The sequence below is a fragment of the Hydra vulgaris genome, chromosome 10 (assembly GCF_038396675.1).
Source record: "Hydra vulgaris chromosome 10, alternate assembly HydraT2T_AEP".
Taxonomy (NCBI): Eukaryota; Metazoa; Cnidaria; class Hydrozoa; order Anthoathecata; family Hydridae; genus Hydra; species Hydra vulgaris.
Genome location: NC_088929.1, coordinates 15,622,042 through 15,642,707, shown reverse-complemented (window position 1 = coordinate 15,642,707; position 20,666 = coordinate 15,622,042). Strand labels below are relative to the sequence as shown.

At 25.6% G+C, this 20,666-nt stretch overlaps 1 protein-coding gene across 1 annotated transcript in view; it reads right to left on the bottom strand.

Annotated features, from left to right (window-relative positions):
- Positions 1-20,666, bottom strand: part of LOC136085813 (D-amino-acid oxidase-like) — a 61,717-nt gene that overhangs the window by 19,885 nt on the left and 21,166 nt on the right. Inside the window, exons 3-6 of the mRNA XM_065807350.1 lie at positions 11,991-12,073; positions 9,804-9,869; positions 8,664-8,718; positions 1,035-1,136 (exon numbers count right to left, since the gene is read on the bottom strand). Coding sequence (XP_065663422.1) covers positions 1,035-1,136; positions 8,664-8,718; positions 9,804-9,869; positions 11,991-12,073 — 306 coding nt within the window. The remainder of the gene's footprint in view (positions 1-1,034; positions 1,137-8,663; positions 8,719-9,803; positions 9,870-11,990; positions 12,074-20,666) is intronic.

Genomic DNA, 20,666 nt, shown 5'->3' with positions numbered 1-20,666 from the left:
GCAGGTTGAGGAAAAAATGGTAATGGTAGAAGTAAAAAAAAATTTGAAGAGAGCATCTTACATATTTTATAAATGAGGTTTAATTAAGGAAAGAAAATACTCTAGATTGTTTATATTAGAGAAAAAGTATAAAAGAGGAAGGCGGAAGCCTGATGATGGTGATGATGATAATGTTGATGATGATTATGATGATCATGTTGATCATAATAATGTTTATATATATACAAATTATAACATGAATTTTGAATAAAAGTATATACTTTGGGATATTTAAATGTTTATGTAGCCTGGTCACAAACCCGGCACTGGCCCCAACCCTGGCTATATTTTATCAAACTTGGTCAAATATCAACCCTGGTTGCTTACTAGATAGGAGTAAGGTCTGTTTTAAAAATGAAACTCCTCTATAATCATTTAATTTATTTTTGTTTATTTAAATAAAATTGAAATAGACAAAATAGACATTTTGATGTTTACATATTTTAGACACAGACATTTTGATCATTTTATGAACTACTAAATATTCACCATAAAACTCTTTTAAATTCAAAATTTTCAGAGGAGAGTCACTAAAACTATAGCAATTTATTTGTTGCATTAATTTAAGCTCAAGTTCAAGGAGACACATTTGTTTTGACTTTTTAGCAATATTTATTAATTTTTAATATTAATTTAATTTTCATTTTAATATTAATTTAAATATAACTAAGTTCTTAAATATTACTTACATCAATACATAATACTTATATTAATATTATATAAAAATTAAAACTTTTTGTATTAAAACTTTTAAAGATTTTAGCAAATATTTCTAATTATTTAATTAATTTAATTATTTAATAATTAGGTCTCTAATTCCTAATAAAGCAAAAGAAATTTCATTAACAATTGAAACTCAACAAAATGTCACTAGATGTTAGATGTATATTTACATATAATAATATTACTTCAACAATCTAAAATTCAATAATGAAAATCATGTAAAAAAGAACAAAAGACAAAAAGAGGTAAAGATAAAATTTAAAATGTTTTACCTTGAGAATGTGACCTCTTACAGTGTATAACTCATCGTCTTTCAAAAGTTTCTTTGAGCCAAGCCCAGTGCAGTTGACAAGCACATCACACTCTCCACTAAACTTAAGCAAAACAATCATATAACACACTCACACACACATATATAAATATATATAAATATATTTTTATATTTGAATATATGTATGTATGTATGTATGTATGTATGTATGTATGTATGTATGTATGTATGTATGTATGTATGTATATATATATATATATATGTATATATATATATATATTTTTATATTTGAATATATGTGTGTATGTATGTATGTATGTATATATATATATATATATATATATATATATATATATATATATATATATATATATATATATATATAATATATATATATATATATATATATATACACAGAAATATTCCATGGAATTCTATGAGTAAAATTCCAAAACTCATGGAATTCTAGGAGTAAACCATGGTTTTCCCATGGAAAACAGAAATTCCATGGAACTTCCAAGGGTGAATTCCCATGAAAATTGAAATCCTATGAAATTTCCATGGGTGAACCATGGTTTTTTTTTATAGCTCATGTTGTACCATGGGTTTTACAAATGCGCTTTTAAAGATGTCGTTGTAATAGGATTTAGTTAGAGACTAGATCTAATAGGGATATTTATTATGTTTTTTCTTTACTATTATTTAATAGTATTATTAGTTAATAACTATTCAATAGCAGAATGATTAGAGTATATAAATAATGTAATAGTTTGTGTATAAATCCTTTCATTTTTACTTTATTTTATTTAAATTAGTACATTATATGCTGACAGGTTTAACTAGGGATATAAATAATGTTGTTCATCATTTATATCATTTATAACATTGTCAGTTTTTATATGCATTTAATATTTTTAAAAATAGTTCAAAAGCTGTCTAAATAAAATGGTGAATTGAGTTTGAATAAACCAGAAAAGATATAGCATAATCTTTGGGATTCAACTTGTAATGATGTTCAAAAACAACTTAATTGAAGAAGGAAAACTATGGCAACATTTTAAAAATATCAGAAGGGAAGTTAATTAATGCACAAGATTTTACTTCACAGTTGAATATAAGCATATAAAAGCAAAGTTTATAAATAATACACTATTATTTATTATAATACAATTATTTTTATTTATTTATATTTAACTAATGTGAAGTGCTCGTCTTAAGTAAAAATAAATTAATTTATGCACACACTTTAACATTTATTATGTTTTTACATTAATATAATTAATAAATTACATATTTATTATATTTATTATGTTTTAAATAGTAAAGTAAAAATATAATAAATTTTTGAACTTAATAATGTGAGCGTAAGTCCTTTTATTTTAAATTTATCATTTTATTTAAATTACTGCATTATAAGCAGGCAAGTTTGACTGGCAATAAAAATATTGTTTTACATCTTTAAGATAGATTGGACAAAGAAGAAGTAAGCTTTTTTAAATTAAGATTTATAAGTAATATTTGTTGCTGCTTTGTTCTATATAATTGTTACCAACATACAGGTAACATGTGCATAAATCTTTTTATTTTAACTTTATCATTTTATTTAAATTACTACATTTTTATCATCAGGCAGGTTTGATTGGCAATATAAATGATGTTGTACATCAGGCAGATAGCTTGGGCAAAAAAGAGGTAATCTTATAATTATTATTTATAAATAATGATATACTGCTATACAACATTTTATACAGAACATTTATATAGAACATTCGAAAAGCTGTGCGTTGATAGGTAATTATAAAGTAAATTATAACAGATAATAATTATAAGTATAAAAAATTAGTAAATAAAGAAAATTAGTTAGTATGTATATATTAATTGTATGATGTATTGTCTAGATTGGTGAAATCGACAATCATACTAGCTGTGGTCAAAACATTAATGAATATCAAAATGTGAACTTATTTAACAATTACCTGATTCTGCAATTACAGTTGGCCATGCAATTGTACTTATAAATGGTCTTGATGATTTTTTGGATTGAATATATTGTAATGATGATTCTTTTTAATTTGTTGAAACTTGAAGTTATTATCAAACTTATATATACTATTTTTATCAAATAGTTAATTTAAAATAATAAACATGTAAACTGTTATATTATCTGTAAAAATTGTTTTCTTAATCTATTTCAATTGTTTATCACTATATTTATATCACTTACAGTATATTACTTGTAATTTTTGGTTTTATTTATTTTGAGTTTGCTTATACATATGCATGCATTAAATATTGCGGTGAAGTCAATTTTTAATGTTTAAGGTGCATTATAACTATTAATTTTCAAAGATTTGTATGATTCAACAAGATTTTATATTTTATATTGTTTATTGACTTTATTCCACTAAAGCAATCGCATAGATTAAAGGAACTCAATAATATTACAAGTTGCGTTATAAAATTTGCTTTTTATGGTTTAATGTGACTAGGGCTAGCAAAACCAGTAAACCAGTTTACCGGTTAAAAATTATGTTTAAATTTACCGGTAATTTTCAAATAATTTACCAGTAATTCGGTAGAATTTTATGGAAATTCTGAATAAATTATTAGTAGTATTTTTTTCTAACTAAAAAGAAAAATTCTACAAAAAAGCTAACTTTTTTACATATTATAAAAAAACAGTTGAAATCGCAAAAAATTAAGAACTTTATAATGAAAAAGAATTTAATTTTCTTACAATATTACAATATGCATTTCTTAAAAAAAAATACAGCCTACTTGATTGAGAAAGAAAAATATTTACATACAATTAGGATTTGTTTATGTAGTTTATTTATAATTACATTCAGTTTATTTTGTGCTCGCATCCCATCTGGTTACAGTTACAGGTGGCATTTTATTTAATTTAAATAGTGCGTTAGTGAGTTTTTTTTAAAATTATTTGGTTTTTTGCACTGGATGATAAAATTATTAAGTATCATAAAAAAAATTGAAAATAAACACAAAACATAACTTTGAAAATAAAGCGAATATTCTATATTTTTATTGTGTTGAGTAAGTATTTCACAAAAAGTCTTTAAAATTATATTATAGAATATATTTGTATTGTGTTCCAAAATTTACATATTGAATTTTTTTAAAAAAAATAGCCTTATCTATGATGTCTACTGGATCCGAACAAAATTAATTGTGGAATCATTTTCTACGTACGAAAGCTGGCGATTCAGCTATATGCAATGTATGCAAAAAAAATATAAAATGCTCTGGCAGCAGCACAAGTGGTTTGCACAATCACCTTATCAGAAAACATAAAATTAATCTGCTAAAAAGAGTTCAACATGATGATGCAGAAGCTAGCTGTTCTAATATCAATACCACAACTTCCGTTATGAACGATACAAATTCTAGATCAAAAATTTCTGATTATTTCACCATTATTAAAACGATTGATGACTCATTTCCAGCTGTTTTAGCACGACTGACAGCACCAGATTGTTTATCATTTAAAAAGATTTGCACATCATACGATCTTCAGCAATTATTTAAATACAAAGGATATGATTGCCCAAAGTCTCCAAAAACAATTAAGAAAATATTGTTGCAGTACGGTGACAAAATCCGAAAACAAATCGTTACAGAATTATCAGAAAGAATAGCCCTTGGTGAATTATTCAGCTTGACTTTCGATGAATGGACATCTCTCAAAAATTGAAGGTTTATGAATGTGAATGTCCACTCGTATGATAATGTATTTTGGAATCTCGGGTTGGTTAGGATTAAAGGATCGATGCCTGCTGAAAAATGTATAACGTATCTTCAAAATACACTTAAAGAATTTAGTATTGCGATAGAAAATATAATTTCCATTACTATGGATACGGCAGCCATAATGAAAAAGGTAGGCAGATTACTGGACGTAAATCATCAACTTTGTTTAATTACTGATAACTGGATGCTGTGGGCATCCAGTTATCAGTAATTAAGGTGCTGTATAAAAGATCTGTTTTGGATAATATTTCCGTAGAAAATCAAGAAGTGGCTATTACTGAATTTGAACATGGTGAAGATGAAGAGGACGATGTAATGGAAGATATTGGGGTTTTTGACATTATTGAGGATACATCAACTACTGATTCATCAATTCAACATAAAAGTATAGATCCAATAATAACAAAAATTCTGAAAATTGTTGTCATGTTCCGTAGATCACTGACAAAAAATGACATCCTCCAAAAACTTGTTAAGGATGAATTTAAAAAAGAACTTACGCTAATCGTTGACACAAAAACACGGTGGAGCAGTATGTTGATAATGTTGGAAAGAATTTATGAGATTAAAAATTGTGTTCGTAAGAGTCTAATCGATATCAAATCCGATATAGACTTATCAGAAAATGATCTCAATGTTGTATCAAATATAATAATGGCTTTGCAACCTGTTAAAGTAGCTGTGGAAGCTCTCTGTTCAAGGGACACAAATCTATATGTTGCAGATTTGACAATTAGGTTCATGTTGGATGAACTAAGTAACCAAAATAATTGCTTAATGAATTAAAACAAGATTTAATATTTCGAATAAGTGAGAGAAGAACCGTATATTCTGATATATATTCATATCTTCATGAACCATGTCCACGTACAGCTTTAAATAATGAAAATAATTATGGCGTGTTTAATACAACAAGTAAATTGGTTATGGAAAAAAATAATGTAGAAATCATTCAACAATTTTTAAAAAACAATTCCGAAACTACTGAAGCTGAAGTTGTGCAAATGTATGAAACTTAATCAACTAGTGAATCTACAGTTTTATCAGCAGTGGCGACATCAAGTCAAGCAATGTCAATGAAGGAAAAACTTTAGTAATTAGTAATTAAAAAAAAAAAGATAACTATTGCTCACAAAGAGATTAGTGATCCGAAGACAACATCCGGTCTTTTAAATATAGTCAGGTAAGAAATGGCATATTTCAAGGAACAAAATATTAAAGGAAAATATTTAAACAAACTCCAAAAGTATATTTCAGCAGTTCGCCCAACCAGTGTAGAGTCGGAAAGAGCTTTTTCTGCAGCAGGTTAAATTGGCACAAGGTACAGATCAAGTTTAAACGACGAAACATTAAATGTAATGTGTTTTTTAAGAGCTTACTTCAATAAACAATTTATGCTCCTTGAAAAGAATTGACTATATTAATTATTTTTATTTTAAAAATGAAGTTTTCTTTATGTTTATGTTTGTTTATGTTTACACTAAAATACAAAAATGTTAATGTATAATAAATGAATTAAGTATATTTTATTATATAAAAAAAATCTTTTTGATTGTTTAATTTATTTATTTTTAACTAGGATGGACCTGGAAACTGATGCTGTTTTACTAATATATTCATTTGTTATGCTTTTTGTTGTTTTCAGTGTTTAGATTATTACTATTTATCGGTAACCTGGTAATAATTTTTTTTTTAACCGAATTACCGGTTTTTTAAAATATCGGTAAATTTATTAGCACTAAATATGACAATTGAAATAATATATATATATATATATATATATATAAATATATATATATATATATATATATATATATATATATATATATATATATATATATATATATATATATATATATATACACACACGCGCATGCACACACACAGAAACATATAAATTATGAAAAAATATAACATTTGATGAAACTTGAAGTTTCATGCCTATTGGCAATCATCAATCATATTTATTCTTTAAATCAAGAAAAAATATTTTAAAAAATGTCAAAGCAAAACAATTTGAAGTAGAAAACTGTAACCACCTGTGTCAAACAGGGCAAAAAAAATTTTGTTTTATCTCATATTTTTTATTTAAGAAACTTGGATTTTTGAAGAATAGAACTCTATACCATTTACTTATGCATAATTTAAAGAACTTCGTAGTAGGGTTGTAAGCATTGCACTGTTTAATTACTTTCCATTTAACAACAAAAGTTTAAATTTTTATTTTTTAACTTCCTAATTTCTTTTGTCAGTGTTATTTTTGCAATGGTTGGCATATGTAATTTTAAATCGTGTTTCTCTTATGTGTAGAATTTTTTGATAGTAGTGTGAGCATGATGATCAGAACTTTAATTAGTTTGGTATTTATCATTTTTTGTTAAGCATTGGTTTAACAAAGGGCAGGTATTCTTATTAAGGCATTTCAAGCTGGTTTTAGGTGAAATTGTTTTTTAATGCGACACTTGTGTGGATTTAAAATAGATTTCATATTTTACATGCAGCTATAACTTATTTTTATTGTGTTCATTTTCTTGTTTGAGTAATAAAATCTTTGTCTATTATGTAATTTTATTAAAGTCATTTTAAATGTAACATCACATGCTGCTCATTAATTAACATAGAATCATCAGTTTCCTGTTTTTGAGTTTCTTGATTAAGTAATTCTTCCAAAATGGAAAAGAAAGGCATATGTATTTTACGGACAATCCCTTATTCCAAATATTAACAACCTAATTATTATTATTTAATATCAAGAAACTTGATATATTTAGGCAAACTTGATATATTTAGGCAAACTTAATTAGCACAAATTAATCAGCGTTATTTAGTGAAAAAATAATTCAAGCATTTAATTCCACCTTTTTAATATGGAATTAAGACCGGGTACCCGGACTTGGACCCGGTTTTTTCTTCTTGTTAACCAGATTGGGGGACTCAGCATAAACTGGTCCTGGCACATCTCTCTTAAATATTTCAATTCTTCAAAATTTTTCCCTTTTTCTAGATTATTGTCTATTGTCTAGTCCAAGCCACTAATAGTTATTTTGTTTTTGGTAAACATGACAAGGACAGCCATGTTTTGTTTGGTCCTTTTTTGATTTACCAGTAACAATGCTACTAAACAATAGAATTGTATTTCTATAGTTTTCATTTGATTCTAGTTTTTTCTAATTTTTTTTATAAATCATTATTTTATCTTTTAATTTGTCAATTCTTATAAGTTTTCTTGCTTTAACTTATCGGGATCAGCAGTGGGACTGCTAACTGTACTTAAAAAAATGTCATTAGTTTGCTAATAGGCTAGCACCTTGATGTGTTTTTTTCTGTCTATACACATTTTTGAGTTATATTTTAAATTATTTTATGTCTGTTTTTATAAACAGTGTTATAAGTGAAATATATATATATATATATATATATATATATATATATATATATATATATATATATATATATATATATATATATATATATATATATATATATATATATATGTAAGTTATAATTAGAGTTTTATTTTAAATCACAGCATTATATTCCTACACAGCATATTAATGTAGCAGTATACTAGTGATTTAAAATCTCAACAAAAGATATGATGTTCATAAGATGTGGTCTTGTTTTACAAAATTTTACATAAAAACAAACATTTTGGAATTTAAAACTTAACTTCTTTGGTCACAAATAAATATTTATAAATAATGGATTACTTTTAATTAATTTAAAATAAACAAAACCTCACAAAAATTTATTTTTAAATTTATAATAGAAAGTTATATATAGTAAAAAAATAATTAAAGTATTTGTTTAATTTATAACACTAATTAAAGGATATTATTTACTACATAGCAACAACAATTACCTCATCCAATGAATAAATTTCTTTTTGGTATAGTTGACCACCTAGCTCAATGAATCTAAAAAAAATCATCTTTAGCAAAAAAAAATATGTAAACTTTTGTGGGGTGTTAGGATAAAATAATAAGTATTCACAGTTTTTAAAATTGGCAAATATACTTTTTGACTTGACCACTTTTAGTGGGTGAATGAACAATGTTTGCAAAAAAAAAATATACATGCAAAAATTAAAATCAAACAACTTTGTTTATAAAAACAACATCAATTTTTTTAGAAATTACAGCTTTTCGATAAGCCACTATGCCAAACAGCCAAAACTTCACTTAAACTAGGAAAACTAGACTTAACTTTGTAACTTTGATCTGTCTTTCCAAAAATACTCATCTATAAGAAGTTTATTTAGAACATATTATTTTTATATATATTATAAAGTTATTTTTATTTTAGATCTGCAAGTGCAACATTGACTAATTCTAGGTCTAAGTACCATGTATGTTCCGGTACATGTAAGGGCTAGTACATGTATGTGCCGGTATTAGAAAACACAAAGCTAAAAAAGAAAAGCACCTACAAAATACTTTACTGAGATTGATGAATGATTATGTATTATTAAATTTACCTATGTTAGCAAAGGTGGTATCATTGCAACTGAACTTTAACATACAATTCAAAGCTAGATATGAGTACTTTTATAGATTCTTGTTGGTATTCTTCTGAATTTGAATCAAGGGTTGGCTTTCCAAATAAGTCTGAATGTATTTTCTAAATACTGGTGTGGTATTAAACTATCTTTGAATACCAGCAGGTGCAAGTCATCTTTAAAAAGGTACAGAAAATCTGTAGGAACAGTATGGGTTAAACTTTAAGTTTACAACCTGTTGAATTGTTTTTAATGATATTAAAAATCATTTATTACAAAATTCAATCAGTTATAACGCTGTACTATAGTATACTTAACTGACTGGCGTGACAATTTGGAATAAATGACTCAGTTAAAAAGGCAACAAAGAAAACACTAGTAAAAAAAATTTTCATAAGTTTATGAAAAATCCCACTAGACAATCTAATAACACTAACAAGCTATTATTTACGTTAATTAATTACAATAAAAATATCAAAAAACAAAAAAAATAAAAGTATATACTTTTTTGTGAGATATGGTAAATACTTTTTTCCCTCAATGAACACTGATGTGAAAGATGCAACAGATCTACAATAATTTACACTTATGTTAAAACATAATTCACAAACGTTAAAGATATCTAAGTCAAAATTATTTTAAAACATTAAAGATATCCATGCCAGACTTCAAAATTAGAAGATATTTAAATCAGACTAAAATATAATTAAAAAATTAAAAGTATAGAAAAAAATTCAAAACGTTTATAAATATTGGAATTTTTCAGATTTCAAAAAAACTTGTTAAAAATAAATAATTACCTTTTTTTTTAATCAACAAATAATTGATATAAATATAATTAGCAATTCACAAATAAGTCTTTATTTGCATTAACGTTTTTTCCTATTATGTTTTAATTACACAATTTCTAATTTTACTTTTTAATAGGCACTTGTTCTAGCTTTCTAGACAAAAAATGTTTCATTGTTTATCCCTAAACATTAATTGTTAAGCAGACTTAACAAGACATATAACCTAACAAAACTTGTATTGTAACCTTAAAAACACCTAAAGACACATGATGGTTTTACTAAAACACATAGAACTTCTAGAACATATTTTTTCTTACAAGTTTAAGTTATTTTATCAAAAATAATTATTTTTCTTTTTCTTGGATCAAGTAGTCTCTTGAAGTGAGCAATATGGGGATATTTATAAACTTGCACAGAATTTAGAATATTGAATAAAATGTATCTGTAAAAAAAATTAAAAGATAAATCTTTAAATATTAAAGAAAATGATTAAAAACAGCTTGAATTAAGATAAGCTTTTTAAATTTATAAAATTCAGGGAATCATTCTAAAGAGTAAGTTTTTTAAATTAGTGTTAAATTTTTACAATCAAGTTTAAGTCAAGCAAGGTTTGTTCAATTCAGTTTCAAGTCCAACAAAAACTTTGGTAATGTAGGAATACTACAATTTGAATCAGGAGATAGTAACATCAGAGTTGACTAGGGCGTCAACTCTGATGTTCTTCACTCCTGATTCAAGTAGTAAATAAATTTTAATGTACATTTGAATTAAATTTAATCTCATTTCATAGTTCAAATGTGAACTAGGCTAATAAACTAAATGGGCATAAATAGTATTATAAATCTATTAATTTTCAAATACATGTATACACTTTATTTAATTTTAATACACACTTTTATGATCCGTATAAAAAAGCTGGATTTTTATGATCCATATACAATAACTGGAGATATGCTCTAATGGAGCACTAGAGGAAAGCACTACCAAGACACTGATAGTTACTTGATACAGTGAGAGAGTCTCCATATTCATTGTTTGGAACAAAAGAGAATTATTTCCTTCATACATGTTGAGGTAGTGACTTAGCTTTAGTGTTGAAGTAATGCCAATATATGTCTTTCTTTTGTCTACTGTAAATGCTGAACAAAGAACTTCCTTTTCCCAACCAAAAACCTTTAGTCAATGTGGGTTTTGGTTAAGGTAGATAAAAACTAGACTAATAATTTGAATTCTCAATAAAAAATTAAACAAATAAAATCAAATTTAAATTGATAATAAAAAATTTAGTTTATTATAAGGTTTTAATAGTAAAGATAAAAAACAGGCTGCTTATCTTTAAAAAAAAATTTGAATAAGAACAACAAAAAAATTTTAATTTTAAACTTTTGCTTTACAGTCCCACTACTGGTAATATTGTACAGTAAATATGGCTATAATAGGATGCAAATAAACTCAACTTGATATTGCATAAGATGTTTACTACATTTCACTCTCAAAATGGTTTTGGAGCTTAAAAAAGACTTGTGATTTGACTTTAACTTCAAAAAAAAATCACAAGTCATAAATAAACAAGTCATAAATAAACAAGTCATAAATAAACAAGTCATAAATAAACAAGTCACTGGCATCAAAATTAAAGTAAAGTTCCAAACCTTTTCTTATTTTGTCTAGTTAAATCTAAAGTCATTAAATTGATAACTTATTGTCAAATCAAAGTCGTTGGCATAAAAATTGAAGTCAAGTTTCGAACCTTATCTTATTTTTGATTTTGTCAAGTCAAATCTTAAATCTCTAATATGATGTCTTATTGTAAAACCCACAACTCTAGTTGTAGCAAGTTAAAAACGGCTCAGCTGGATCAAGATTATTAGTACAATATAAGCAAGAGCTGTACACCTACTTAATCCATGGTGGAAATCTTTTTGCCACATCGTGCTCATTCAATAAATGATAATCCAATGGAATGTGCGACCAATAAGGAAGCTATGAAAATGATTAGAGTACTTTTCATATTTGTAAAGTAAAAATAAATATAAAAATAAACATATAATAAGTATAATAAAAGGTTTAGGGCAAACTAAATAAAAATGCTGAAAAATCAAATTTCAAATCTCAAAAGAAAAACTATTGTAAAAGATATATGGATAAAATGTATGGTTCTGGTTTTTTCTAATATATCAGATTTTTTTATTATTCATCAAGCTTAATATTATATATAAACATACATACATACACTCTAAAAAAAAGGTAGACAGGTAAAAAGGTAGTATATCATATTCTACCCTGAGATAGAATATGATATACTCTTAGTAAGGTATTATTTTCTACCTTCTAAGGTAAAAAATTATATTAAAAAATAATGATCTGTCATGCAATTTTCTACCTTAAAGGTATAACTTTCTACCTTAGAATGTAGACAATTTTACCTTAACAAGGATATATCCCATATCCTACACTAGGGTAAAAGTTTTTACATTTTTTTTTTAGAGAGTTAAGACACACACACATGTCCCACATGTTTTTAAAACTGTAAGATTGGTATCCATGAATTTTTACTAAAAACCGGAATCTTCAAATTATAACATAGTCCTACCATTATAATTTCTAAAATAAAATTTTCAAACATTAGTTTTTTTTGCAGTAACAGTTTTAAAAGACAATAAAACTTCTTTTTGCATTTACCGAAAGTTTCAAAAAGTGGACATAGCTTTTTTGTGCTTAAAGGTACTAATATTATATAAATAATTTATTAAAAGTACCATATAAGGCAAGAATTATTTGTATAAACAATACATAACATATAGAAATTAGACCATAAAGCATTTTTGTGCTTTAAGGTATTGACTAAATGGATTAAGTATAAAAATAAAAGCTAATATTTATCTTCTCTAAAGCAGGTTGATATCTCTATTATTGTGTAACTTTATTTATATAAGAGCTATTACAAAGATAGTTTTATAAAATAACGAAAACCTTCTCCTAATTAAAATTTTTAAAAATTAATTTTGTTACATAAAACATAAAATAAACTATTAATCAAGTCTAATTCTAATTACATAATGCTTCAATAGTTATTTAGTTTAATTAAATTACATATTTAAACAGTGCTTAAAATATTATACTCTGAATAGATAAAAAATAATTAATTATTTGCCTTATTGAAAAGAGTATGATAGCCATCAAAGTTTATATCAACAACAAACATTTAATAAGAATGAAAACTGTCCTGTCATGATAATTACAATAAAAATCACCAAAACAAAAAAATTATGAATTATGATACATCAATTAACAACATCAGATAAAATAAAAATATTCTTTGCAATCAGATAAAAAAAAAGCACAAATATCAAAATAAAAAAGAAATCAAAATATTACAATTATTAAAATAAGAAAGTTAGTAGTTTAAGTGTTAACAAATATTTATATCTTAAACAACAAACGATAATAATATAATGAAGCCATTGGAATTAAGAAAAGGTCAGCAAAATATTGCCAATCTTAAACTGTTAGAGGTCGGCATCAGTTCTGCAAAAAAAGTTTGACAAAAGTTTTACCATAAAACATAGAAACAAGGTCGGTAACTTTTTGCTGACTTTAAACACTTTTAGGTCAATAGTTAGGTCAGCACTGCCGAATGCCAACCATTACACTGCATAATTTACTCAACACTGATGTATTTTTAGCCTTATCTTTTTATGATTTGAGAGAGCATTTTATTTACTTTTACTTAAACTTTATTGTTCATATGACTAAATAGTTTTTGTCACAATACCTAGGTTATATATTTTTATTGTTGTTATTATTTATTATCTCTTTTAATTTTTTACTTGATTACATATTTATATTTTACTGCTATTATTTATTATTTTGTTTTATTTACACGTTTATTAATAATTATATAGCGACTTCTAAATAATTATATATCAGTTTATTAAAAATTATATATCAGTTTATTAATAATTATATAGCGGGTTGTTTACAATTATATATAATTCATAAAATACCTTTCTTAGTTAAAATAAAAAATACATCCAGTAAAATAAATATAAAAAGTGTTGTTAAATGTTAAGTTTTTTTAAATTCTTCTCCTATAAAAGCAAGATCAAGATAATGCTTCATATGTTGATAAAACGCCATAAAATCAACATTTTCATTCATATCTGCTATTACGTATTAATGTGTTGAATAATATCTTCTTTAGTTTCTGGATATGGACATAATTTGTAATATCTGTCCTTTAAACATGAAAATACTTCTTCTATAGGATTTAACAGAGAAGAATATGGGGGCAGATATCCGTATCTAATATTCTTATCCATAAAAAATTGAACTATCAGTCCTGATTTATGAAATCTTACGTTATCTATGATAAGAATTTTATTTTCAAACAACCTTGCTTCATAGCATTGCTTAAGAAATCCTAAGAAAATTTCAGGGTTGAAAGGTCCTTCAATAATTGAATGTTTCCAAAAAAGATGGCTCTGACTGATATAAATGCTAGTAGACTGATATTGCGACTTTTGTCTGCAGGAGCAGTTATAAATGCAGGAGTGTTTTTTGGTGAATAACCGAAATTTGGTCTTGAATGTAAATTGAACACGGTTTCATCCAAGAATAACATTTGAGAATAGTCAATAATTCTATATCGAATAGAATAACATTTTCTCTCACTAATTATTCTTGGTGAACAGGTGACATCAGAGACCTTTCTTAATCTTTTTCTTGTAATTTTAAGCTTCTTAAGGTAACAAGATATAGATGGTTGGGATATAGTTATTCCATATTCTTGAAGCTGGCCAATCCACCCTGCATAAGTGAATTGTCGTCTTGAATACATTCAGATAGCAACATCATAGCACGAGAATTGGAGCTTTGCCTGGGGTCACTTTTCTGTAGTAGGTTAAAACAATTACTAAGATTATTCTTACGTGATATTATAGCCTGCCATTTTCTAATGATGGATACTCCCAAATCAGTAGCATTGGCAATTTGAGCTATACTTTCCGCTCTATCCATTCTTACTTTAATTTGTTTAATTAATATAGCTGAAATTGGTACTCTTTTTTTCCTTCTTATATTTCTGACAGGTTCACTTTGATTAAAATCATTTTCCATGGAGCTAAAATAACCAAAAAATATATTTAAAATAATATTAATTCTTTTTATGGAATAACGTGGTATTTATGGATGAATATATCATTTATTTTCAAAAAATTAAATTATGTACAAATGCTATATAATTATTAATAAATCGCTATATAATTATTAATAAATTGATATATAATTATTAAAAAACTATATAATTGTTAATAGACTGTTATATAATTATTAATAAACCACTATATAACTATTAATAACCCTGTATTATTTATTTGTATTATTTTTATTAATTATTTTATATATTTTCTAACTGAACAAAAAACAAAAAACCAAACCAATCCAAACCAAACCAAACTGAACTAAAAAAAGTTTACAATAACCCATGACTTTATACATTTTTTACACCACTAATTTCTACAAAATTATTTTTCTATTACTTCAGTATTTTTTAAATAGCACTTCAATATTTTTTAAATTATAGTATGGTATGATAATTGTAATGTATGATTTAAAATATTAGTAAAATAAGTTATAAGTCTATTTGTGTTATAAAATCTTTCAATACATTTCTTATTTACCAATATACTAATTTAATAAATTATTTTCAATTTTCATTCTTACTACTTTTATGATAAACCCCAGTAAATTCAAGTACTATAAAAAAAGTGATAAATTAGGGTTAGCAGATGCTTTGTTTTTAGGTAGAAAAGTACAGTAAAAAACTTGATTTTATTAGGTTTTGCAGTGCACTCTTTTACATAAAAATCTGACAGCTGGTAGAACGCTTTACATTTTCTTTTGAATTTAAATTAAAAAATTAAATTTATGAACTTAAATTAAAAAAGAATACTTATAACAACAAAAATAATACCAACAGTTGCAACACAAATACTTTTAGAGAGACTTTTTTGTAATGCTAATTGCGTTTGTTGATCTAAAAAAATAACATTTAACTTGATTTGGATAAGACATTTTTGAAATTCACTGTGTGTTATCTGTGAGAATAGCCTTTATCTAGAAATTTCATAAAATCAAAGTTTGCTTAGGTATGATTAAAAGATTGAGGATAACTTTGATGTCATCAAGTAGAAATAATCTAAAGAGTAATCTTTTATACAACAGGAAGGTTGGAAACCATTTTCAGAATACAATCAAATCATTCAGAATAAATCATACCATTTTAATAATCGTAAAAATGATTACAAAAGACAATGGAAAATTTTTTTGCTTTTTTTTTACTTTTAAAAATTATTATAATAAAATATAATTCAAATGGTGTTGAGATGGAGCACCAGGCAATATCTATGACCAGGTAATACAATAATTGTTTAAAAAATTTATTGTAATTTTTCTTGTTTAATATTTGTTGTTTAAAATTAATTAGTTATATATTGGATTTAAAATTTTTAACTGATGTACACTCCACTATGCATTTCGATAAACTATTCCATCCAAAAACAAGATGTAAAGAAGTGTTATCTTCTTAAACAATTTTTAACAAACTCTAACATAACACAACAATTGTAACCTCTTATACTGGAGGCTGGATGTAGAGTGTAATAATTTAATGCATTTGTATTTGAACTTTCTTCATTTTATTAGATTTAAAACCTTTATATAACTTATATTGTTGAATAAGGGCAACTTTGAACTTTTAAAGTTGTTAAGCCTAATAACTTTTTTAGTCCCAGATTCTGGTATCATTTTAGTAGCTCTACTTTTTTTTAAATAATAGGGATTTTAAGCTTGACTTGTTAACTCCAAATGCGGTCTAAAGTATAAGTTATTTATAGTTAACAATCATTTTTCATAAAATAAAAATATCTATTATTACTTGCACCTAACTGCATTATTTGACATATCTCAAAATTCAACCCCAGTTTATATTTAAGCTATTTTTCAAGTTTTTAATGTAATTTTGAAATAATTCTGCCTCAGAATAAATAAAGCAATTATATTGTCATTTTTCAATACTTTCAAAGTTGACTTTAATTTATGTCAAAACATAAATTAAAGTCAACTTTAATTTATGTTTTGACAAAAATGAGGCTAACAATAGAAATTAATAATGTGTGTTTGATAAACAATAGAAATTAAGGATACATGAATTTAACTTAAGTTGATACATTATCAAAGTAGAAATGAAGTTTGAAAGTTGTTTTCAACAAAGAATTTCTATTAAAACTCAGGTTTGATGCATATAAAACTTATTTACCAGTTTCACTATTTTTTCATTGATCATTATTAGTTGTATGCTATCAACTTGATTCAATCAAGTATAATCAAATGTGTCTAACTATTAAATATTTTAAAATGAAATAAGTTGATTTTAGAAAATGCCTCTAGACAAAAATTGTCACACTAATTCACTGAGAACAGGTATTGGTAATGCATCAAAGGAGCAATTTTTAAAACCCTCCTTAAAAAAAAAGTTTTTTTAAGGAGGATTTTAAAAAGATACAACTGCTTAAAAAGAAATATCTAAGAGGATAAAATATCTTTGAGAATAGATTTGCTATTAGTGCATTTTCCAGAGTCTATTCAACTAGACTTCTATCTTGTCATCTTAAATATTGATAGATCCAAGAATAGTGATAAACTCATTGCTATTTAAACAATGCTTGAATACTATGACATGTCTGATCAGATTGATAGGATTGTGTTCTGACACAATGTCCAGTAACACTTGCAAAAATGTGCTTATTGAATTATTATTATCCCCTAAGTAGACTGGTTCTTTAGTTAATGTGCAGACATCACCAAAGGCATGCGACTCATGTGATGTAAGAAATTTTCTGTCCAGCAAGTCGCAAATTACAAAGATGCAAAAATATTTTTAAGAATTAAAAAGTTTGACTGGTCTCAAGTTGTTTTTAGGCTCAGCTCATTATTCACTGCTTGATTGTAGGGGTTTTAGGTTAAATTTCAAAAGACATGAGGTTTTTCTTCAGATTCTATTGATATGTATATGTACAAGCTGGAATGTGTTGAAAATAAAATCGAAAGCGTTCCTTCTTAGCCCAAAATTGATATTTTCGAAAAACCAGAAATTAGCGTTTAAAAAACAATATTAATTTTATTATTCAAGCTTACTTTTATTACAAAAATCATAGAAAGCCACGTGACATTTCATTTTTTTTGTCATTAAAATGTGGTTAACTTAATATATAATAATACCTTAAATAGTTTCACTAATAAAGCTCTTAAAGCGGTTGATGACTTGTTTAGAAATGTTGTAAAAAATTTTACAACTTTTTTTTTATTTGTTTTGTAAAAGTATAACTACTTTTTAAAACATTTTAAATTAATAAACATTTATTTTAAATAACAATAAAAGTACATAACTATGATATATCAAATGGCTCATCTTTTAAGGAAAAAAAATCATAATGAGTCCAGAGATTCAGTTTGTTTTTGTTGCTGTAATAAAACAGACAGCTACTCTCTTTGCATCATTGGTGACTAGTGTCACCAATGATGGCATACTGCGCAGAGACTATGTACACGAAGGATTCAGTTTTGATATAAATGCATTTTCCACTGGACTTTGTTGCCGCTGCAAAAATGCTCTCTTTGCCAAAAAGGTTAATATATTTTATAAATATTTTATTTTATTTGTTAAACTTTTTCTAAAATATTTCACTGAAAATACAAATAATTTTGTTCACAGCAAGGAAAGCTTGTAAAGTCAAATGAAAATCTCTGCATTGAAAGATTAAACTCATTCTGCACAGATTGTTTTCAACTAGTTGGAAAGGGCATTAGGTACCCATGCACGAGAACATCAGCTGCTCAAAATGCTAAGAATCTTATTCTTTCCAAGAATGAAAAGACGTCAGAGCAAATAACCTCAACTGTTTTAAAGTTTCGAGTTAAGAATGAAAATTCGTTACAATTATCCACTGGTAGATTTTTATTTATTTTCTTATTTATTTAAAACGACTTTTTGCAATATTTTATTCTAATTTTAGGAGGATAACTCTTGCCTGTAGTACTAAAACCAAAGCCCAAAAAAAAATAAAGTAGTCTCTACTGATACAATATTTGATATCAAGAAAAATCATGATCTGCTTGAAAATGTTGTTCGTGATATTCTTAGATATTTACAAAAAGATCTTAGTCTTTTAGGTGTCTAAATATTTTATAACATAATTTAAATGGCAGTACATTTATTTTCTTTTTTCAAAAAAACTATAATATTTAATATATCACATTGTTTACAGTATGGTTTTTCACAATTAGGTGTTGAAAAGAATTAAATTACTACGGTTATGAAGCCGTCTCATGCTCTAGATAAGTTTTACAGTTACAAAAAAATTGTTTTTTTAGATGGAAAGGAAGATGAACTTGAAATCTCAGTGTTGAAAAATATTGTATACATTAAAGATCTCACCAGACTTGTTCAAAAAGTCTGCTCTCTACGTGGATTAGATCCTATGAAAGCCATTGTTAGAGTTGGAATTGACAGAGGACAGGGTTCACTGAAGGTTTAGTAACTTAACCTAATTTATATTACTCAAATAAAAGAAATAAAATTAGAATTATTATTCAATTGTGATTAATTTTCAGATTATAATGAAAATTTTCGATGAAACAAAGTTAGAGGAGCAAAACAGAAACGAGAAAGACTCAGGAGTGAACAAGGTGATACTTCTGGCTTTGGCACGTAACGTCAAGGAGAATAACCATAATCTTGGAATGTTTACTAAATTAATTAATCTACATCAGCTCAAATTTTTAAAGCTCATAAACGTACTTATTGGCATATGAGTAAGAGATTTTGTTTAATTTTATTAATTTTTACAAGTAGTTTTTAAAACATTAAATCTCAGAATAATAAAATAGTTTACTATAGAGTCATGGTGGAAAACATGCTTGTTGTGTACTGGTACAATAAGCTCATCAGGTGACTTGAGAACTTTTGCCTCCTTAAGTTTAGATTACTATCTGTATCAAGATGCAGGATATCCTTATAAGACTATGCAATTATTTAATAGTGTTACTAAGTCATGTTTGCTTGAGGAAGATCCTAGAAAATTTATTCTTGATACCATCCCTCCTCCAAAACTTCAGATGTATGAGCATGTTATGACAAAAATTGTTGACATTATTTTAGTTAATGAGGGCCTGAAATCCTTTTTGGACAAAAAAACTGTAATGTGGCATGGCTATAATGGTGGCGGATTGGATGGACCCAACTGTGGTAAAGTTCTCAAATTATTAGACTAAATGATGCTGGTAACACCAATTCAGTTATACCCCTGCGTTGAAACCCTGCAGAAGTTTAGAAAAGGTAACACTTATATATATATACATGTATATATATATATATATATATATATATATATATATATATATATATATATATATATATACACACACACATATATATATATATATATATATATATATATATATATATATATATATATTATATATATATATATATATATATTCTAATCCTATACTTAAA